Source organism: Megalops cyprinoides, chromosome 2 (genome assembly GCF_013368585.1).
Source record: "Megalops cyprinoides isolate fMegCyp1 chromosome 2, fMegCyp1.pri, whole genome shotgun sequence".
Lineage (NCBI taxonomy): Eukaryota > Metazoa > Chordata > Actinopteri > Elopiformes > Megalopidae > Megalops > Megalops cyprinoides.
The window spans coordinates 18,294,632-18,318,454 of NC_050584.1; the positions used below are offsets into that span (position 1 = coordinate 18,294,632).

Below are 23,823 nucleotides of genomic sequence, written 5' to 3' on the forward strand. Positions count from 1 at the left end.
TTTTTGACAGGACAGGGCAGGGTGGGGAGGAAATAAAATTCCTGTTTCTATGACGTTCATTTCAAATGGTCAATGAACAAAAGAGAAAATCAAGTTTATATCCTTGTATTGAAGACTTACAAATGTACTTCCATAAATAACGTATATGAAAGTTTTACAAATCACGTAAGAAATAATATTCCCTTAAGGTTAGCCTAGGGAAATGTTATTTTTTTTTAATAAAGTGGAGGTAAATGAATTATTACGTTATTATCTAACACTGCACTTGACTGCCTGCCAAGCCCCATAATACAGTTAGACTAAAGCTTGGGGGAGGATTGGTGGTGCATCATTTTTGTTTTTTCATAACCTCACATAATGTCTGTTTCTATGGTGATAACTAAGTTGTGGACTGAGCAATACAGCACAGGGACTAGTAACTAATGTATTAATCTGGATACCATGGGAACCAGGGTGCAGTAGCAAGCAATTTGCTGAAGTATTCCTGAACAGTGTGTGATTCTAATGGCAAAATATACCTTAGTGGAACCACACGTTTCTACATGCAATGCCTTCCTTAGTGCATTCCCTCATTTCATTTTAAATGGAAACATCTCGCAAATGAACTGTGACAGATGGAATTCCCACTAGTTGACTGTGATTTGGTTGGAGCGCAAGGCATATAAGCAACTGTACATTTTAACTACTGATATTCTTAAATGCAGTGCATGTGATGCAGTCTGCAAACTGGAAAAAAAAAATCCACAATGTTTCACAAATGCACTGAAAAACATACCCATATGGTGTGGCAACAGGTTTTGTACATTTTGTCAATTTGTAGATGGATTAGATTTCCTTCTAGTTATGACCAGTAGTAATTACAGGAAGCACACATAAAAGAAATAAAGTGTTTTGAATATGGAGTGCAACCTTCTGGACAGCGGTTCCTGGCAGAAATTGGCCATGCATTTTCATGGTTCAGACTTTTTAAACATCGGCTGTCTATATGGTTCCAAGCAAATTGGCTAGGTGTCACACTTTTTTTGCTGAATAATTCATTTATTCTCAGAATTTATTCAGAATTATTCAGATTCTGCCCTTTTCCCTCAGTGAAAACCACATGGGCTTTTATGTTTGTGGTCCAGTCACACACTTAAATTCTAATAGTAGACAAGGTTCATTGTTACTTCCTTGTTTGGTATGTAGTAGCTGATATATATGTACTTAGCAATATCTCTGACTAAATTAAATATGCATGGCATAATGAGCATTACCATCTTAAATGGTAATCAGGCAAAAGTCAAATGAAAAGAGGGCTATTCATTTTAGAAATACAGGAAACACAAAGTAAACTAACTTTGGCCTTATCGCTAGTGTTAGCATTATCTGACAGATCACATTCTGTATTTATTGTAAGGTGAAAAAAGGAAAGCATTCTCTTACTCTACTGCACAGGGCACATGTCAACAAAACATACAGACAGTCAGGTTATGTAGCTGATCTTTAAAGACCAAAAACCTCCCCCCGTGAGAATATTTTGAGGTGCCCAATCATTATAACATTTCCTTATCTCAGTTGGTTTAGATCCAACACTTGGATGCTGTCATTTCTCTCGGCAACAGACAGTGTGGAAAATGAATATACATGCTGATGAAAAACATACACTGCAGTGCCTCACTTGGCAGTATTCTGAACCTGACAGAATATCACTACAATTTTTTAAGAAAGACTTTTGCTGACAGTGTCATAAATTGCTGTTCAGCAAAACAATGACCAGTGGCACAGTGCCATGTAGTATTTAAATGAGAGGAAAAGTGCATAGTAATGTAGTGTAGACTTGGAAACACAGTATGCCTGCTGTAGGTATTTCCCTTTTTACTAATAATAATCCAATAAAGAGTGGTTTGATTTTGTTGCCAGTCACAGTTGGATTTTTTTTCTCCTCTGGTAAAAAGGAGCAAGCATTGATGGATGCTATTGTCTTTAAGTGGGAAGCTTCATCACAGGTTCCTCCGGGTGGAATTCTTGTCATTCTCTGCCTTCTCTCAGTACCCGCTCAGGACACATGTGAGCCCTATAAAAGGTCACTTACCCATGTTCTCTCTCTGCTGCCTCTGTGATTTATCCCATCCTGCTGCCTCCTCCCCGCTGCCACCAGATCCAGTCCCCGCCTCCGGGAGGGTGACATCTTACGCTCCTACCGCGCCGATGCGGCACAGACATGTGGAGCTCTCCTTCAGATCCTTACAGGGCAGGAGCCCCCTGAAGGCAGAGGCTGTGCCAAAAAGTTCTCCTTGACATTGTTAAGTCAGCCTCCCAAAAAAAACCTCTCTGTTAAACCTGAATAATGTAAGAATGTTTTATTGTCATTAGCTTTTCACATATTTGACGGTCTTATTTGGCATGTATAATCAGATGTGTATAGTGAAAGAGACTTTGGGGTTATTAAATTGCTTATGTAGGATCAGACAGCCCTATTATTGTATAACCATATAGACCATTTCTCTATGTGTGGTTGTAATTTTTATCTCTGTTCTAGAGAGGGTGACTAAGTAGCATTGATTTTTTTGCTCTATCTCTCCCTCCCTCTCTCTCTCTCCCTCCCTCCTTCCCTCTGTCTCTCTCAGTTCTGCGCTCCCTTTGCCTCCTGCAGTTTTCAGCCGACGGCGTGGCCTCAGAGAGAGAAGATTAACGCAAGGTGAAGCCGAAAGTGCATTAGCGTGCCGCTGTGGGGGAGGAGGCCTGAAATGGCGACGGCGTTCCTGTGAGCGAGACGAGACGGTGCTCACGAAAACTCATCGGGATCGGCAGCTCGGTGCATCCCCACAGAAAACAACGGAGAGTCACCCTCAAATCAAAACTCACATCAAAAAACCGCGATGCGTGAACCGTGCAGAGGGCGGCGCAAGCAGCATCAAGCGTATGATGGACAGCCACTGTATTCCAATGACATCAATGACAATGACACAAGGTATAACGTACCTGGGCGTGCTTGACTTCAGGCTCTACTGAGGGGGAAATAAATAGTTAGTGTCTGCACTGCTGTCACCCACTTGATGGAGGAGGCTTTTTTATCCTCACCTGGACGTGGGAACATCACAGCAAAGTGTTAAATTACCTTTATGAAATAATAAAGCAATTATCTAGTAAGAAAGAGGGTACAGACAAAATGACTGAGGATAATAAATAGAGTCTGATGAGTGCTTGTTGCATTGTCGAGACCTGGCCTCAGTGCGCATCCCTTCTCAGTGCGCTTTAAATGAGCATTAACATTAAGGGTTTTTTTTTCTTACTCTCCCAATATGTTTCTCTTACTTCTAAGACTATACCCATCATACTGTTATGTAAGTAATGACCAACAAAAAAACTTTACTTGGTAATTCAAACAAGGGCCAGGATCTTTAGTAGACTGAATATATGCCCTGGTCAACAGCCAAACGGTATAAATAAAGATACCACTGTTAAATTCAATCAGTACCTTAAATAAACTGCCAACGGACGTCATGCTCAAGTGGAGATGACTGGCTGGGTCAGGGGTTATTTACAGTTTGTGTCACATAGCTGGTTGATATATGAGTGGCCTCTTTGGCTATATGTAGGGCGGTAGTGTAGCATAGTGGTTAAGGAGCAGGACTCGTAACCGAAAGGTTGCCGGTTCGATCCCCGCTGGGACACTGCTGCTGTACCCCTGGGCAAGGTACTTATCCCACAATTGCCTCAGTAAAATATCCAGCTGTATAAATGGATAACATTGTAAAGAACTGTAACCTATGTAAGTCGCTTTGGATAAAAGCGTCTGCTAAATGAATAAATGTAAATGTAAATGTAAATATCAGTAGTCCATCACATGGTCACTGCCCCGACACACAGAATCTCTTTGACGCGGAGTGCTAGGCAGAGAGGCAATGGTTGCCATTTATTGATCACTAAGGTATCGAGCCCATAACCTTCTGGTGCCGAGGCGCACAATAACAAAATGAGCTCTCACGCTGTGTGGTGTACATCAGGGTGTTGTAAGGCTTTTTATATTATTACCTTACACTATTGGCATTTAGCAGATGTTCTTATCCAGAACGACTTACAGAGGTAATTTTTTCACGTTATCTATTTATACAGCTGGATATGTGTGGAGGCAATTCTGGGTTAAGTGCCTTTTATACATCTTTATCCTGTTTGATATCCTGTTCTGAAAAATCTCCTCTTAATCATCATTCACAGCAAGCAATCAATTCTTGGGACGATGAGAATTTTGTATGATGACAGCTGTCTCACAGCTCTTGTAACAATGTGCATTAAGTTACCGTGAAACAAACAGATGCAAAATAAATAACACCTAAATCCCAGAATGAAACATCCATCGTACTGTCTTAGAGCTCAAAATCATTTAATCATGGGTAGCAATGGCAAAAGCTGTATTTAAAACAAATTAATTGGATACAATTTAAAAAAAAGTTTTGGCAGTATACCGATTTACACTTCAACCTTCACATTAGAACAGATACCTCTACCATCTACCAAATATTATCACTGTGTCACCAATATTTGTAGTTCCTCCATTCATGTGGATGAATGAGTCTGTACACACACTTTAAATATACATTTAAATTAAAAATTTTATCTTCACTTTACATTCTTTTTCAAAATGCCACATTTTCTTTTATACATCTGTACTGCTGAGGTCACGGTAGTTCAAGCTCCAGTAAAGTAAATATACAATCCTTGAAATCAGTCAGTTTTTGACTGTCAGAGAAAAGAAGCATTTACAGTCACACACAGTTAAGACCACCCATTGCTGCAAATCTAAATTTTTTTTTTTTCTGCGCTGCTTGTTCATTGCAGAAAAAGATGGTCCGGTGATCTTTTTTTGTCGGCTGAACTTAGCAACAGAAGTTGATGGGATTTGCCATAAAAAAAGCAAGCATAGAGCATGGCGAGTCCAGATCCAGTCTGAGTGATTGCGCGGCCCAGACGCGCGCTCTTACCGCTGGCCGCCCGTGGGATTGGCTCAGTCCAGAGCCAGCAGGGGCTGCGCGGTGTCCTCGTCCCGGTCCTGGTGCCGCAGTGTCCCGGGCTCCACCACTGACTGTGACCTGGAGGGGACATCACAGGTGCCGTGAGCTCCAGTGGCTTCCCTATGTCCCTTTCGCCTCACCTGCATCGATTCTGGTGTTAGGCTATGCGTGTCTTTGTGAGCTATACAGTTCCCCTGTGTCTGAATCTGAGATCATGTTCATGTAAATCACTCCGCCAACAGTTCTTTCCCCCTTTCATTATGATATATTTTCCTTGCAGGCCCTGCTATCCAAGCTTACATTTACAAAACTTACATTTTTTTTTACATGCAATTGATATTTTACAGCTGGATACTTACAGGAGTAATTCAGGTTAAGCGCCTTTCTCAAGGGTACAGTACAACGGCAGTGCTCCACCTGGGAACTGCACCTGCACCCTCTTTGAATCAGGCTTGCCTCCTCAACCACACAGCCATTGGATGATATCTTACTTTCTGCTTCCAAACCTACATGCCATTTATGCTGGGCTTAGAAAGCAGTCAAGTTCCATTACAATCTATGGAGTTTTCTAAAGCTGTCACCACAGGAAGTAGTGTAGCAGAGTGATAAGGAACAGAACTCATAACCAAAAGGTTGCCAGTTCAATTCCCCACTGGGGAGCTGCTGCTGTACCTTTGGGCAAAGTACTTATCCCAGCATTGCCTCAGTAAATACCCAGCTGTATAAATGGGTAACATGTAAAAAAAAAAAAAACTGTAACCTATGTAAGTCACTCTGGTCAAGACCGCCTGCTAAATGCCATAATAACATCACACAATGGGTGAATATGACTTTCTCCCTACTATGCGATCATCCCATTTAGTCTGGTTGCTGTCACATTGATTGATAGGTGATACCTAATACTAGGACAGAAATCCAGGATCACGGATCACGGATCAACTGCTCTACAGTAAATCACTAACTCAACGGAAAATCACTAACTCAACGTGATTCTGGAATGGACACATGATGCGAAATCACAGCTATCAAAGCGATTGTGATGGGTGGACTTGTATGCCACATCAGTCATCTTCCATATTTCAGTCTCAACATTTTACCTCATTGTTTAAAAAGTGGCCTATACTGCACATCCCGGCATCACCTCAAGGAGAAGTCTTTGAGAACTGCAGTGCACCATCTAGCTATATGCTAATCTTTGTCATTAAAAGCGCCAGCTGGATTTACCTATGCCAGCATCATGCTAAAGCTGCCTCAGAGGGCCGGAGCTCAGAGCCCATGCAATCAGCATGCCTTCCAGCACTGTGATAAGGCCCGCAAAGCCTGCCAGGCTGAAACAGCATTTAGGCTCCCTCCGGTTCCTGCCAGAGATAAGGGCGACGTACAAACTGATCAGGGAGTCTGGAGGATGACAACAGTGCGGAAGACTTGCGGAGTCAGCAGCAGATCTAACAGAGGAAACGGCAGAAGATGAAACAGAGCCGCTTCATGGCCGCGCGCGTGCCTGGCCACCCGCTCCAACGGATTTGAAGGGTAATGCCATTTGAAATAGCTGACTGTGATCACTGGAATTCACTCTATCCATAATAAATAATGAAAAATAAAAAAACAGCCCAGAGCCCACAGTGAATGATGCATTTCTGCAAGTTCCACTGGCGCTGTACTTCAGGGTGATGAGAGAAATTCATCCTAATAGGAGGAGCAGCTCACCGAAGGTCACTGGCAGCCTTATTACTGGAGAGTGCAGAACGTCTTTGTTTAGAGACACTGTGGTTAAGGAGTTTGTCGCAGCCATCTCTAATGATGGCTAGTGGACTGACACCTCCCCACTCCCTACTTTTTTGCCATGGATGTGTTTTGTGCATCTGTGCAATGTGAACAAAGAGTGTTAATCATGTCTGCTACTTAACCATATCGATACAACATTCTGGAGATAAGATGTTTCCCTCTGTTAAAACAAACCACTGGATGTAAGAAGATCACAGTACCTAATATATGCTCCTGAGATTTTCAACCCCAAAGAGATCTTAGACTGCTGTATCACTTCAAAGCCAATTAAAATCCTGACGAACAGGTGACTTTGGCAGTCTCAGAACCAAAGCCCCGATTGCTGAGATCTTTGCAAGAAGCTCTGCTCTTTCTCTGGCCTTGACTAAGGTCAAATCCAATTGTCATGTGTCAATATAATGCACTGGCATTTATAATTTACAGGAACTGGCAGAAACTCAAAGGTTCAGCAGCAGCACAGGCTGTGACTGAGAGATAAACAATATTCTGAAATAGATATGCCATCTGTGCTGAATTCTGAACAATTTCAGGGAGCGATGAAAACAAACCCAAACCCAAAACCCAAGACAGGAAGATCCCAACTCCGTTTTAAAAAGCAATTTTGAAGAGAGAGAATGGATTAGGTTAAAGCACAGCCCAGCTGGTCCTGCTGTCAGATCTGTGGCAGAGAGTCACGGTGCTGTGAGAGAGAGAGAGAGAGAGAGAGAGAGAGAGAGAGAGAGAGAGACCGCACCCCCCCCCCCCCCCCCCCCCCCCCCCCCCCTTATTTAAGTCAGTTTCAAACCTGTAATGCTGTGTGGCCTCTGACATCAGCTCACCCTTTTCCATTCTGAAGGGAAGCACTTTGCTCTGCAGAGAAGACTCATAACAAAGCAGCTCCTTTGGGTTTGTGTGCAAGTGATGTTACCTTTCTTCCTTTCTGCTCCCTCAGAACATACAGTTAGCTCTGCCATCAAGACAGCACAGTGTGTCTGTCCAGCCACTAATGCAAAGTGCTCTGGAGATGAATACAGGATGTGAAGTTGGTGTGGAGACAGATACAGGATGTAATTGTGATCTGGGGATGGAGCCATGCTACATTTGGCTACTGATGGACTCCTTTTATTTTACTTAGCCTAGCACATGCCCTTCTGTAGGGGATTTATGTTAGCAGTTTATCCATGTACACCGCTGGATACTTATTGAAACAAGTCAAGTAAACGCCTGAGGTGCACACCGACAACCTTCTCATTACAAGCCCAGCTCCTGAACAATTATACTACACTGCAGTTAATGTCAACCTACATGGCCTGCAAGTAAATGAAACATGTGGGTGTCGGTGTCACGGCGGGACCCTGAAAGCTGTTTCTGCCTTCAGCTGACACAGAGGGAGCCTTCTATGCAACCTGAACTGAGAAAGAGGAGACTTCTGTGTACATTCTTTTATAGATGGGTAATTCAACGTACAGTTAAATGACACAACTCTGACATAAAGCCCTGCTGCGCGGTGCAGCTGCACTAATCTCCCACATTTTGTTGCTTTATCCAGCTTTGCCCAGCAAGGAGCTTACAGAGTGTACTAATTTCTGGCATACTCCTTCCACTTCTAAGGCTGAGCACCGATTAAAACCGTGCAAAGCCAGATGAAAACAGATCCTGCTAAGACAATTCTCAGTGAGAGAACCAACCGGAGTAGTAATTCTCCCCCAGCGTCACCCCGCAACACCAGCCAGATAAAACAGCTCACCGCTGTGGGCCCCTGAGACTGTGAGCTTTCACGGAGCCGCACGTGCAACACCGAGCAGAGAAAAGGCACGCATCAGCGTCTGTTGCATCTGCATCTGTCCATAAAAAAAAAAAAATGACAAAATAAAGTTTGCTAGCACAGACGATCCCTTCTTACGCGCATTGGTACGTGCGGTTTGATTGCCGTACAGTGCTGTCAGAAGCAATTGTCCTCAGCCTTGTTTTTGGATGTGCGGAGGAAGTCATTTCACTGGAGCTTGAAGGGCACGGGGGGCTCCAGATGTGTAGCCACCCCCCCCCCCCCTCGCTCCAGCTGTCACCCTTCTTGACCCGCTGATGGCCAACGCCTGCGGCTCTGTGCCCGCGACAGCAAGCATCTCTCCGCCGATGCACAGTCTACTGCTAATTAACTGAGGTAAGATACTGACAGCATTTAATCTGAAGACACAGCTCTTCCGCGCTCACCTGATCACCTGAATCGCTACAGCCTATTTATAATGTCCCAAACTTCAAACTTGTTGTTCGTTGTTTAACGCACTTGTGTCTATCCCAGCTAGCTTGTACCTTGTCTGGCCAGCAACTGAAACGTGGTCATGCAGAGCTTCTGATATTGTGACTCCTTCTACGGTTTTTGCCTGTGTTGCATGCTGCCTCCCTTTGAAGTCGCTTTGTATAAAAGCATTTCCCAAATGAATACATGTAAATAAATGTTAACTTCCAAAGCTGCTGAACTGTAATAGTGATTGCGTGCTCTGTGTGTCATCCCAACATGTGCTGCTGCTTCCTTTCTACTTTACACAGGGATGGATGGGTGATATCTGCTGTCACTCTTTTTTCATGATCCCCCATTCATTTACCCTCAGCAGCTGCTGAGGCATCATGGGGTCAGACACTAATTAGTGAAAGCAGGGACAAAAAGAGGTGGGGGGGGAGGGGAGGGGGGGTATCCTTGCTGATCCACAGGATTTAATAAGATGCTACAGTCTCTGGAGGTTAGTCTCTGATGTGTGTTTTTTTTTCTTTATTTTAATTAAATCGATTCTGAGGGAGGAGTCTCCAGAGACCTGCCCGTCCATGGCTCCCTGTTGATTGCACAGTGAGTCATTCGGCTACAGGGGTCACGCATCGTGCCGAATCCTGGAAGTCCTGCTCCACTTGTCCCCTCCCGCATCGCTGATTCTGCATGGGCGTTCTCAGCCCACTGCGACTAGACATCAGAACCCCTGAACTCAAACACAGGATCACTCTGCAGGCCTCAAATGTGACACACATGATAGGGCCTGTGTCAAAAAAATTCTCAAACATGCAGTATAACACCCCCCCCCCCCCCCCCCCCTCCATAGCGACTGTTTCTAATGTAGAAGCTCCTTGAGCTTTTATGAGTCTGACATCATCCCTCATTTTAGCCAGCTAACAGCACGGTCATTTGCACAAATTCTTTCCACAATAAATTATTCTGTCTGCTCCACAATTGTGTAGTAGGTGATGTCAACATGTCCTACTGGGGACTATTACAGTAGCTCCTAAAAAAAGATGTATATATACATCACATATTTCACAATATTTTCAAATTAATAACTATGACAGAGAATGCTGTATTCACAAGTATTGACTATTAAAGTTTCTTCGGTCTCGTTAAATCATCTTTTATTATATTGTGTGATTTGGTGTTGACCCAAGAAGCAGCCTCAGCTTGTCAAACAGCTCTGTATCCATCTGTCTTTCTTCATCCTCTTTCATGGAGAGAAAGCCTGGAGTTCTTTTTGTCGGGGGAGAGGAAAATTGATTGCAAGAAAAGGGCCACAGTAGGTCTGTGTCAGCAGGCGAAACGGAGACAGTGAGAAAAACAGCTGGGACTGCTTGCACCAAATAACTGTTTCTAAATATAAAGGCGGGTTTACGGATTCTTTTTGCTCAGATGTACATCTATAATATGTCAGGAGGCTCTGATCCCAGGTAATTTTGTGGAAGACAGAGAAATGACTCGAGGACAACAGCAAAAATAGAAAAAGAAACATTTGCTTGGCAGATATTCTTATCCAGAGCATCTCACATATTTTTCCATGTTATTTACTTTTACATTTGGATATTTATGAGGTAATTCAAGTTAAGTGCATTGCCCAAGGGTATCACAGCAGTAGTCCACCAGGGAATCACGCCGGCACCCTATGAGTTATGAGCCTTACTCCTTACCACTACACCATACTGCTACCTAATAATAATCACCACAGGTTGCCGTCCAGATTGTAACTGATTATTCAGGCCTCTGTAGACAGACACTTCATATAATGGCAGGAGGTCTTGTTTAGCTGGCAGCATTTAAAAAAAAAATCCTGAAACACAGCTCAGTTAAGAGAACCATATTCTCTCTTCATTTCCAATGTTGAGGTTTTTCTGATGAAACTTTGCCCGTAAGACCTCTGAACTTAATGTCTGGGAGTAGCTGAGGAAGTGTGGCCATTAAAACAGCCATCCCTTCATCTCCTCACCTGGGAATAATGCAACCAACAACTTCCATAAAAGGAAACCATCAAGACATAACAATGTCTCTCAGCAGCTACAATACATCAATTCAAACCTATCATAATTTCAGCCACAGCTGAGAGCACTTAATAAGACTGTACCATCCACGATGCAGTATGTAAATTATATAAATCTTGCTCAGGAAAACTGAAGCTTGGCTTCAATTTAGTCTATGGCATAAACTGAATAAAGTGCTGTTGCCATGAGAGTGATCAAAAATCCCTTTAGAGGGGACATGAAGGCAGAGGAGAGGATTAAGTTTTCCCTGTAGAAACAAGGTTAGCCAGAAGCCTACTGCCATTTATTTGTGAGAGCACATATTAGTGGGTTGGTGGATGCGAGATCAAAATGTATTCCAAGTGGCAATGGGGAATGCTTCTGCCTCTATCCAGACTCCATGGTGTGCTGAGGTTCTGTCAAGGAGTCAGTGTGACCTGTGCCTATTAAGTTAAAAATGTCTTACCTTTTCATAAGTTTATCGGAACACTCTTTCTCAGAGATTCCAAGAGCCTCCTTCACGTGAAGCGCGTCGTACGTGTGCGTGTATTCGGTCTCATCATTATAGTCCGGGCCTAACAATGTCCGAGCCCACATGCCCATGTCGTAGGGGGGCAGTGTTCCGCCAAACTCAGATGGCAAGCATTCTGGGTAAATCAGCTGGTGTAAACTATTCAGATTGTTTCCATGAAGAAAAATCTGTGGGTAGGAAAGAAACAGGTGATTTTGTGACTACGTGGATACATTTTCATTTGATTTGATACATAAATTGCACTGTTGATCGTGTACTGCTGTGAGATGAAGCATCCTTAAACTCAGTCTAAACAGAACAGAACAGAGCAGTAGAAATAAAATGGCTTTTGCAAGGTCATCATATGTATATTATTATACAGAATAATATTATTATACAGAATGTTGTTATTGTATGTCTATAAGATCTGCAATGTGATTCTATCACTGTACTCTGAGCTTGCTATTGTTCAGTAGGGGTGTAACGGTTCTGAGACAGAGACTGAAACGGCGATCCATGGCAATACAAACATCCATGGTCTCGTGGGTGTCGCAGTTCCCCCCGCCCCCAACCCCAACCCCAATCCACTGCTACCACTGCAGATGCAGCCTGTTGAGCTCTCATTACATTACTAATGTAACAAAACTCATTTTTCATATATAACACATGTAAATCACAAAATGATTATTCTATTTAATAGTGGTGTAACGGTACACGTATTTGTACCGTACCGTTCGGTAAAGGGCGTTCGGTTTGGTGCGCGTCCTGATCCGAGTGAATATAGTCCAGCTTTAATCATACACGTTATGTGCATAACTTTTTCATGCTCTGATGGTCAGTCGACCGAAAACGTTAGCGAATAAAGTGATACTTGACAAGATACAGTGTGCCCTCTCTTCTACATTTCTGTGTGCCGAACTGAAATTAAAAACTCAGTTTCCTCTCTGATTCCATAACAGAGCCGTAACTTAGCAACTGAATTAGCATATGTTCAGTGATGCAGTCTCGTAAGTACAGTGGCCACAAAGCCAGCGCTTGAGGACCCTCCCGTATCCTTCAGGTCTCCTGTTTGGGAACATTTCGGTTTTCCAGCGAACTACAGAAGCAATGAGCAAAGACATGTGGATAAGACAAAGGCAGCGTGCCGGCATTGTTCAACTGAAATCAGGTATGTTGCTGGCAGTACGTCGAACATGATTACTCATTTGAGACGGCATCATCTCAATGTGAATATCACCGGTACAAGGAAAAAACAGAGTGGAGTGCAAACACTGCTCCTCGTGGCATTTAAGCAACCTCTCCCTGCTAATTTAGATCGGGCAAAAGCAATAACAAACGGCATAGGTGTTTGCCTTTATGCGCATTCCTTATGTGTTCAGGAAATTATGGCCAGTTTGCCACTGTTTACAAGTTTGTACAGGTTTATATGTTTACAAGTTTTACAAGTTACAATTCATAATAAATGAAAAAAAAATTCATGTTTGGCATGTCTTTTTTTCACTTGTACCGAAAACGTACCGAACCCTGACTTCAAAACCGAGGTAAGTACCGAACCGTGTCTTTTGCGTACCGTTACAACCCCTATATAATGTTCAGTTATTTTTTTGTTCCCAATTATCAACTCAGAAGCCGCACATGCATAGACACACACAAATATTTCCAGGTGGAAAATACTTTTTTTTTCCTCAACACTTCATCTAATGATTTTCCTCATCCTCAGCGTGCCTTCACCTCTTTCTTCCCAGTTCTTTGTCTTTGTAAGAACGAGGCTGGGAGTGCCCTATCTGATCATAATAAGGTATGGAGATCTGGGCAGCAAGCCCTGGTTGTGACAGAATGTGAGTGAGCATGAGAAAGAGAGAGACCGTAAGTAAGGGTTTGTGAGATAGATAAATGGTAACTACCCGTTTCCTGGTCTTGTCTTTGAGGAAGGGCTTGATTATTGTGTACAAAGCATGAATGTACCATGGCTGGTTGACGAAATGGATTCCACCAAATCGAGCAGGGAAGCTGTCCTGAGAGCACAAGAAGACAAGAAAGCAGTCTGGTTATAGCCAGTCATCAAACTGTGCAGCACTATGGTAGAACCATGCAGACCTGTACTATACCTTAACATTACTGGTCTTTAGATTACAAGTCTTTAGCAGACACTCTTATCCAGAGCTTCTTACATCAGTTGTAGTTTTTTTTTTTTTTTTTACAGTGTTATCCATTTATACAGCTTGATATTTACTGAGGCAATTGTGGGTTAAGTACCTTGTCCAAAGGCACCCCAGTGGGGAATTGAACTGGTAACCTTTCAGTTACGAGTCCTGCTTCTTAACCACTGACCCACACTGCCGCCCCAACAAGTATTCGAAACCAACTAATAAACAGACATTAAGAATCATACAGGGGTTAATATGTTCTGGCAATGAAATGCAGCAGCAGAGTTGAAAGGTCCATTAGCAATTCCACTCAAGCAATCGTGTCAGTCACTCTATCAACCACTCAGTTTTGTTGCCACCAACAGAGCTGCAGAAAACCAGCAGTCACTGAGTTGTCAAAGCTGCTTTTGTGTGCATTTTGGAAGTATCTACTCCGACTTCCACTCCCCCGTAACAACAGTCCACTGCACATATGGAGTGTTTTTCTTTGTTGGTGATGGGCCAGGAAGAGAAAAACATGACATCCACTCCTTATTTGAGGAGAGCTGCCACAAAGTGACTGCAGACGTGCAGGCCGAAAAGCTTCTGACAGGAGCATAGCCTGCAGCAAGAGCTGAGCTGCTGCGGTACAGAGGAGCCTAGACTGTCATTTAATGGAACTTTCTCTATAAAAAAAGAAACATGACTAATGCTGATGGGCTTTCTTAGAGTCTGCAACATGCACAGATTGCATTCTCATGTTTTTAATTCAAGCAAATGCTCAACAAACATCACACCTCATTCCTTTCTATCACAATCCAGCTGTGAAAGGAGTAATTTAATTAATTTGTGTGAAACTACATAAGCTGAAATCCTGCTCATTTTGAAACACGGTGACAATGCAGCGAGATACCAAAGGGAGATTACTGCATACACGAGTCTGCTATGGATGATGACGTTGCTGCTCTGGAGCCAAGAGAGGAGTGTGCCTTGGTCCCCATGTGAAAGAGATGGATTGTGTGCAGTGGGTTAATTGAGTATCTTGTCAGAGGTGCAGTTCACTGGTCCCTGCTCACAGCAAGTACTGTAGTACCACACCATATACATGGCAGTCCACAGAATGTTTTGATTGCAGCAAGACAAAGAACACAATGTCCTCTCTGCACCCTACTGGTAAAGAAACGAAGAGGGCAATATTCCTGCATCCTAATAGTAACCTCCAGGAGGCCTTCTGTCCTCTAAAGATCACATAGAATAATATGTTCCATAAAAAATATTCCAAGATGTTTACAAATTCAGGAGGCACACTTGCTTGTCATACTAAACACACTTTTAGCTGTCAGCTTTAATTGTGCTGGTGCCCACACTGTGGATTGATTCTAAGCTTAAAAACCACACTCCTCTGAGAAAAGCCTATAGGTTTGCTCTAAAGTAGAAACAGCCTTTAGACTGGTTACTTTCCAGATTTAACTGAATTCGATCCTGTGTGTATTCTTCCTTCATAGATGACCATCCTCAGATTTTTGGGTAACTCCCACGGTCTTGGCCACAGCCTCATGTTATAAAAGCAGGTTCAGGGGCTCTCGCAGATTGTCTGATTGTCTAGCCACCCCAGGCAGCGAGGATGATTGCCTTCATGTCTCAACAGGCAACGGGGGTTGTGAACTTATCAAGGTTAGAGAGCTGTCTGTTTTTTTTTTTTTTTTTTTGAACAACTGGGATAACTTGTGTCTGAAAGGACAGCTGAGGTGACTCTAAACCCTAAACCCTAAAATCATTAGCTTCCGTTTTTGTTTATTTGCTACAGAAATCTATCTGTAATGCCATTTTTTGTAATTGAGAATACAACTATTTTTGTGTCAATGCATCACTGTGTATTTTCGGCAATTGCAAAAATTGATGAGACTTGGTCAGGTTGCCAACAGTGATTCACATCTGTATCAAACATGCCCAAGTTCAAACCACATCTAAAAGCTCTAGCTTGCTGTTCACCAATCAGATGAGATGCAAGGTGTGTAGCTGTAACTCAACTGTGAGTCTTCCAGCTCAATACCCTTGCCGATAATTAGGAAAGTGATGTCCTAACTTGCCACTGTAAATTTCAGAAGGAATATAAACCCTGAAGGCCAATTAAACTGTTGGAAATGTTACATCTCAGGGCAAAAGTGAACTTGGCTTGTTGCCCTAAATGCTGTCCCTGTCCCAGTAAACCAGTGCTTATGTTATTTTAATCTAATTGACCCCAGGCTAGCAATGACAATTGTTAACATTTATAACTCATTTAGATGTGATCAAGGACAACAATGATGATAGTGATGATGACAATGACATGGCAGCAGTATGGTGTGGACTTGTAACCCAAAGGTTGCTGGTTCTATTCCAAGGAGAGCCACTGCTGTACCCCTGGGTAATATACTTAAACTGAACTGCCTTAGTAAATATCCCACTGTTTACATGGATACCATGTTTAAAAAAGTCGTTCTGGACACGAGTGTCTGCTACTCAAAAGTAATGTGATGATGAGAAATAACGATGATGAAGACAGTGGTGTTGGTAACTGCTGATGATTATGATGGCATGTCAGTCTTCTGTAGCTTTTTATACACATTTATTCTGCTAAAAACATACAAGCAGGAATCATATTTTGCTTCAGCCAGTTTTCTTTCTTTTTTCTAAAGCATTAACCAAAACCCTGTACTTAGGTTGCGAGCGTGTGGACAGAGTGTCTGTATGGGTCAATTGCCCGATGACAGTCTAACAGATGTGGTTAAAGAAAGGTTATGTGAACCACAAAATACAGACTCTCAATATGAAGCAGTTACCTCTGTTCACACATGCTTCATTTCACTAAATTCATCTTTCTGCAGGGCAAAGTTTGAGACATTTACCAGGGTTGAAGAGGTTATCCTGATTTTACCAAGAGTCAAAATATCTGTATTATTACTTCTTGAGAAAGTCTTCTACCATATACAGTTCTCACATAAACTTTACTCTTTTAGATATTAATTCTGTTTTTTTCTGCTAAGACACTGAGTCAAATCAGAATTACCATGCTGTAATTTCTATTACCCATAAAACAAGAGAGTAATTCTTGAATTGATAAAGGCCAATGTCAAGCTTGTATTGTAAAGCAGAATAATTTCCATTTTTATTTGAAATCACCTTTGTTAATAAGGCTTAAGACTTCAGATAAATTTACAGTGTGACATTTACAGTCAACATACCCTAATAATCTATTCTGAGCAAATGTCACAAAGCAATCCCGCACACTGTGAATATCGCGGGGTTGGAAATCTGAACACGCATAACCCTCCACTTGAGCCAGTTACTTAGCAACAGGATGCTACATCAATATGTAAAGGTGGTTCAACAGAAATGTCAAGTATTGTTTATCTGCTCATACCGTGAGATGGGCTAGCATGGTTCCATTCACGTTCAGAATTTGGAACAAAGCAGAGGCAATTCCTGCAGTGCAGAGGGGCCCGTTGGACCCTGTGCCATGGACATTGCACACACGCTGGATACTGAAATTGTTTCACTTGGATGTGAGCAGCTCTTTCAGAGAGAAATATAGCCAGGTCATGCAGTCTGGTTAAAACCTTAAGGATTTTGGATCAAAGATAGCAGTTGCTTTGACAAAAAAAAAAAAGCTGACAGACTGCTCAGCTTTGAGACTTGGTTCAATACAATCTCTTAGCAAAATAAAAGAGCACTAGTCTATTGATTTTTTGTGGATTTACAGCCTTATCGTGTAATGAGCATGAACAAGATCATTCTTTTTTCTATTTTTGTTCTCTGCCGTTATCCACTTTTACTCCAGGCAGAAGTGTGCTCTTTCTTGACATGCACACTGGAGCAAGGTGCAAGGAGCTATCACAGAGCATCTTAGAGTGGAGTTAAAATGTTCAGCTGAGGGATACCTGTTTTCATTTACTACATTTACTAAGTCCTTGCGGTTTGCTGAAGTCTGTCTTCCTGGCAAAAAAAAAAAAAATCAGATAAATCAAAGGGCTGTTGGGACTCATTAGGCACACATTCTGTTGATGACTTCCTTCACGAGCTGACAAGAATGACTACCGTGCTTCCTACCTGCAGTCCTTCAATGGCGAGCTTGAGTATGGTGGGGGTGAGCTTGGAGGCTTGTTTGAAGGAGAAGTTGCTCCAGTCAATGATTAAGATGAACCCGTTAATCTGCAGCTCAGGGTCTTCTATCAGGACTTCCAGGGACAGCAGTATGGCCCGCAAGATGTCGGTGAAAGAGTTCCTTCGGGTGAGACAGACGGAGAGTGGGGCATTTATCCTGGTGATGCTCTATCACTGACATTTACTGTATAAGCAGAAAGTTCATCATAGCGATGGCACTTGGATATTACAACAATCTGCCACCATTACCCTTGCAGCAGTGTCTTAGTGGAAAGATTGGGGCCATAATTGAAATTGATAGGGGGGACAGTCACACCTGCTGTGAGAGGCATGGTTTTATTATTTTGGCATATGCAAGGCGCACCGCACACCAGGATACCGCTGTGCAATGACTGTGCTACAAAGCTAACTATTCTCACCAAGTACAAAATTCACATAACTGTCATTTTTTCAAAAAGATGTAAATATCCAGAAAGTCATGTGAATAGTGGCCAGCCATGTGATGTTGGGAAAGGGAAAAAGGGAAACAATCAGTACGCGGGAAGTATTCATTAAAGATGTTCTCTCAAGGTCATCCTGAAAACAGTGCGGGAAGGCTGACAGTCATGTTTAGAAATCAAATCAAAGTAAATCCAGTAAGGGTTTAAACAGATGCGGCACAGCGAATGGCCAAACGAACGCATAATGAAATTAAGTGGATCAACTGAATGGAGGGTCGTGATCCATCCGCCTGGTAATACCGCTAGTGTAAACCCTGTGGAAAGGCAATTTCCCAGTTAAACCAATTTTGTTAAAAGCCAGCCCTAACCCCACCTCAAAACCTGGAATCTCTCACCTTACGTTTTCACTACAAGGTGGCAGCCTAGCATCATGGTAAGGAGTAGGGCTTGTAACTAAAAGGTTGCTGGTTCGATTCCAAGCTGGGGTACAGCTGTTGTACCCTTGGGCAAAGTACTCATCCCACAATTGCCTCCGTAAATGTCCAGCTGTACAAACGGATAATATGTAAAAACTGTAACTTTAGTAAGCTGTTCTGAGTAAGAGCGTCTGCTAAAATAACAATAATCTAATGTAATGTAACAGCATCTCTCTTCATGACCTCCAAGCCCTCTGATGCTACTGATGGCACAGATTCACTCAGCCACTGGTAATATGCACTAACTCTACTGTGCACATGTTTTCATTGAGATTTGGCATGAACCCATGTAAAGCACACGGTTGTGTACTCACAGCTCAGATATTCTAGATGGATCAGTACTGCGTAGCTCATTTGCACTCAGAATTGCTTCACAGACATAATCACAATGTCAGTTGTGTCAGTGTAGCGTCAGCCATGTCTCAAGTACCACATAAAGTGTTTCTAAGTTTGGAAATAGAGATGGTGTCCAGAGACTGACACCTAGCTGAATGCATAAATACTCCATGCTTTCTGCAAATGAATATTAAATCATATGCACTGACATTCTGAGCTAATGAAGGACACTCTTCTCTCATTCCCATAGGGACACGTTAATCTTATTTCATTTAGAGGCCATAAGCAAGCAATAATAAAAAGCAGCACACAAGGTACATCAACAAGTTAGGCACCATACCGCACTCTAGATTTATTCTCTCTGAAGTGCTTTTGGTTAGACTTCTAACATTATTCTCTCTGAAAAACTCTTTTGGTTAGACTTCTAACATTATTTCCTCAGAAACACGCTTGTGGTTAGACTTCTAACAAGTGAAGCAAAATGTGACAAAAGACTTGACAGCCTCCATTATCACAGGGTATTGTAGAGGCATGACTCATGACAACTCTAAAGGTAATTATCCCATCATTTGATGAAAAAACGATAGAAAGCAGCGATGCCATCACATGCACCTTTGTTTGACTGAAAATGAATTACAGATTCTAAAACAAAAAACGCAACTCACTTCATCTCTTGCTAATACTTCCCAAAGATGTAAGTATATGAATTCCCATGTAAAAGAACAGTTAGGTGCATATGTGTATATGTGTTTCAAGGTTTCATCAGTAGCTTACTTGACATTAATCATTCAACATAAGTTAAAGGTAACACAAGGTAACAAAAATGTATATATATTTGAAACAAACCTTCAAGACACCTGCACCAACCACACTTCCAAGGATAGTTTACAGTGCAGATGTAGCCCACCTGACCAAACACCTTTCTATAGGTTTTACTTTCATCCTACAGCCACCCTAGAAGTCTTTTAACATACCCTCTGCTGCGAACCCCCCTGCCCCCTCCTCCATAGCTGCAAATTCCCTTCTCCCACTGAGTAGTTTGGGGATTTGAGGTTAGCATCTGAAAAGCATAATGTATGCCTGCCCTCAGGGCTGTGAGAGAGAACAGACATTTCCACTCTCCTGATCTACAGCAATCACTCCTCCCCTGCTTTCCCATAGGGACCCATGGGCCCTGTACTGATTCTTACTCACACAGGCTTCTAGCTCTTACTCAGTGTGGACCCTCTGGTCTGGTCTATAGGTTGAGATGTTAAAACAACCTGCATGACTACATACTGAATTTAACATCTCTGAAGATTACTATTTCCGATACAATATGCTATGTGTGGATATGTTTGTTCTCTGTTAGAGAGAAGAGTATTTTTACAGGGTTTGACAGCAAATATTTTATTGTTGATGTTATTACTATTAGGATTATTATTATTATGTACTTTCTTTACATTATGTTGTTGTCATTTGGCAGATGCTCTTATGCAGAATGATTTAAAGAGATTACAACTTTTACATGTTATCCACTTACACAGCTGGATATTTACTGAGGCAATTCTGAGTTTAGTACCGTATCCAAAGGTGGCTGTACAGTGGCAGTACCCCAGTGGGGAATTGAAGCAGCAACCTTTTGGTTATTAGCTGTGCTCCTTACCACTATGATACACTGCCCCCACTTTCTTACCTATCTTGGGTGATTTACATGTCTTGCATTTTTACACATTACTCATTTATATATGGGTTGTAATGCTGTAATTAAAGGACCTTTCTTGAAAGTGACACAGCATTGTCCCACTAGAGACTAAGTCCCATGACTTTGTGGTTATAAATCCTTCTCCCTGACCACGTTGCTGCATAATATTAGCACTAGACTGGTTACACAGAAGGCCTCTGGGTTAGGAAACAGACCTTAGTGTTAAGTGACTGCATGTATTATACTTCTTACAATGATCAAGCAATACTTTCTTGCTTGCTTCCACACAGGCAAACAAATGGCATTAAAATTTATCCTGTGTGAGTTTCAATGCTGTTTGGTAACCTTAGTGGGAAAACATCATTCTCATTTTGACAGCACAGCCCAGGTCTTACGGGCACTGTGTTCAACTTCCTCAGGGAGAGTTTGTGGGGAGACCCCTGAGGTGCAAGTAGGAACTAACAGGAGAACAGGCTACTCTGGAGGTACCAGCACAGAACAAGGAGATGTCTCCTTGTTCTGTGTATGGCATCTTGCTGAGGACACCGTGTTAGAGTCTACTTAAGTTTATGACTAACGTGCCACCTTCAGCACTTATATTGGACTCAAATGACATATAAAAAGGAAAAGCGCATTGTAAATATTTACCTACTCTGGTCCCAGTTAGACGCAAAAAGGATGAGTATTTTCCTCCCGTACTGATCTGGGGTCTCCAGGACGCCAGGGAACCCGTCCATCAGCGCCCGTTTGATCCCGGGGTCGTCGGCTTTGAAGCTCTGGAACATGTCCAGGTTCTGCTGCCGGTACTGGAAGTACTGGGCCAGCAGCTTGAACGTCTCGATCTGGTTGAACTTGCGGGCTCTGAGGAAGCGCAGGATGAAGTCGTCGTCGGTGCGCAGGAACCCGATGTCGGGCCTCGTGATGATCATGTCCCTCACTTGCTGGATGTCCTGGTGCAGAGTGTCCGGGTTCTCGTTCAGCTCCAGGCGAGCCTTCTCCGTCGTCTCGGAGCTCAGGCCGGCGTGCAGATGGGTCATCGTGTCCCTCATAGAGTTCCACGCTCGCGATTTCAGTAACAGGGGTTGCCGACGTGATATTGAGATATGCCCAGGGTTCTGTGCATAGTTGAAAAGATCCCGCTTCAGCTGTCCCGAGGAGGTCAAGTAAGGATGTGCAATGAGCTGTATGCACGACCCTGAAAAGGGAAAGAGATGTGGAAAGTACCAGACAGTGGTATTAACATGAATGCGTTAGTGTATGGGGATTCATTCAAGCCACTTGTAAATAATTTCACCTCATACAAAACAGCAAATTCAACATAAGAACATAAGAACATATGATGACGAGAACAGGCCATTTGGCCCAACTAAGCTCGCCATTTCTTAATTAAAGAGTATCCAAAACTGCATCAAGTCTAGACTTGAACACAGCAAGGGTCTCTGCCTCAACTACATGACCTGGCAACCTATTCCATGTACTGATAACTCTTTGTGTAAAATGCATATATGGAACGAATGGCTAAGCTAATAGTTGAACTGTACCGTGTTTACAGTGACATATGTAACAAAGAGAATTAAGTAGCTGCATCCTTCACACGGTGCTTTGCCATACTGTCTACTTTGGCAAATCGGACATACTGAGTGTTCCGTACATTCTGACATTCTGCACAGGAAATAAAACTCAATCGCCCAAAACACGTACCGCTATCTATACAACATCCATCACGGGTACAACGTTTTGAGAAATGATTCATGCATTTGAGAAGAAATGATTTATGCACCTGTGAGCAAGATTCAAGACCGCATATCAGTGTGTCACGTGCAAAAATGTTGAATTTTCATACAGAAAACAGTTCTTTGGCATTTAAAGATGTAATGCGCCCAAAGCCCTCCAAAAATCTGCTCATTTTACTATGGATTTGCTTGTACATTTTGGTGCTGTACAACGATCAAACCTAAAATAAAGACTTTTATATTTTAATGAAACAACGGCGAGTAGATAAATATCACAGAGTAGTATGCAGTGGAATACTTACTATCAATTCTGAGTCCTTTCCCTAGCTGCTAGGTGTCCAGTAGTTCAAACACATTTTCGAATTGCAGATACAGCGAGCAGTTGGCCATCTGCCGTCTATAAACAAGGCAGGGCAAGAAAATAAAGCAGTTCGATTTGAATGGAAGGCTTGAGCATCCTATGAAGGCGCCTCTTGCAATGCAACAACTTTTCTTTGTATTCCGTTGTGTGTCTGCTATATCTGAATGGGTCCACCCCAGAGGAGACCATCGCGTTTAAAGTACATTAACATGGTGTGAAGGGCTTGGGGGGAAAAGCGACCCACAAAAAGGAAAAAAGGCGGTGTCAATGAGCGGGCTCAGCAGGATGAAGCCGGGATGGAAGGTGTGAGGATGAGGAAGATGGAAGAGTTGCAGATGGAGCTCCGCTGTGAACTGTCCAGGCAGAGGGGTACTGGAGAACCCTCGAGCCGAACACCGTCTGCTGCAATGGTGTGATACTGTCTCCGTTCTAAAATGGATTCTTACCTTTCAGTTCAACGCATGTGTGTGTGTCTTTTCTCCTTATAGTATCAAAACCAGATTTCCATTTTACGACGCAGAAAATAATGATTCGATTCTTTGAAGCTAGCTTTCCGGCGACGATACAGGATACGACAAACCTCTCAAACGCGATTCAGAGAACCAGAAGGCGTGTTCTGTGCTCATTCAGTCCGCCCGTTCGGTGTCACATTTTTATAGGTCCTAAGGATGTTCAAAGACAATCGATTTTTATTATTTTTACTTTGCAGTATTTGGCCCAACTGTAAAATGAAAATAGATTTTTTTTTACCAAAATGAACAAAACGTGTGAGTTAAACGAGTAAAGTGCCTATAAGCTATTGGATCTATAGAATATATGAACGCCATGATATTCATTGCAGACAGAATTTACATGGTTTTTTTTTCCCCGTGCAGCTTGTCACACCTGGTAAGAGTGTGTTACATAGATATAATCGTGGTATCATACACGGTATCAGTATGTTAAAACTGAAGACATTCTCTAATTTTACCAACTGAAGTAAATGATAACGT

General features: G+C 42.5%; 1 protein-coding gene across 2 annotated transcripts; it reads right to left on the minus strand.

The window, feature by feature from the left end:
* Positions 1-4,714: 4,714 nt before the first annotated feature.
* Positions 4,715-23,454, minus strand: LOC118773288 (clavesin-1-like). Of its 2 annotated transcripts, none has more exons than XM_036522152.1 (6): positions 23,278-23,454; positions 21,386-21,932; positions 17,748-17,922; positions 13,437-13,547; positions 11,488-11,720; positions 4,715-5,069 (listed from the first exon to the last, which is right to left on the minus strand). In XM_036522152.1, exons 2-6 carry the CDS (start codon positions 21,784-21,786, stop codon positions 4,985-4,987), a joined length of 1,005 nt encoding a protein of 334 aa, XP_036378045.1. In that variant the 5' UTR covers positions 21,787-21,932; positions 23,278-23,454; the 3' UTR covers positions 4,715-4,984. The 2 variants fall into 2 exon arrangements, with proteins under 2 accessions (XP_036378045.1, XP_036378044.1); XM_036522151.1 differs by having other exon boundaries at positions 22,773-23,454.
* Positions 23,455-23,823: the final 369 nt, after the last annotated feature.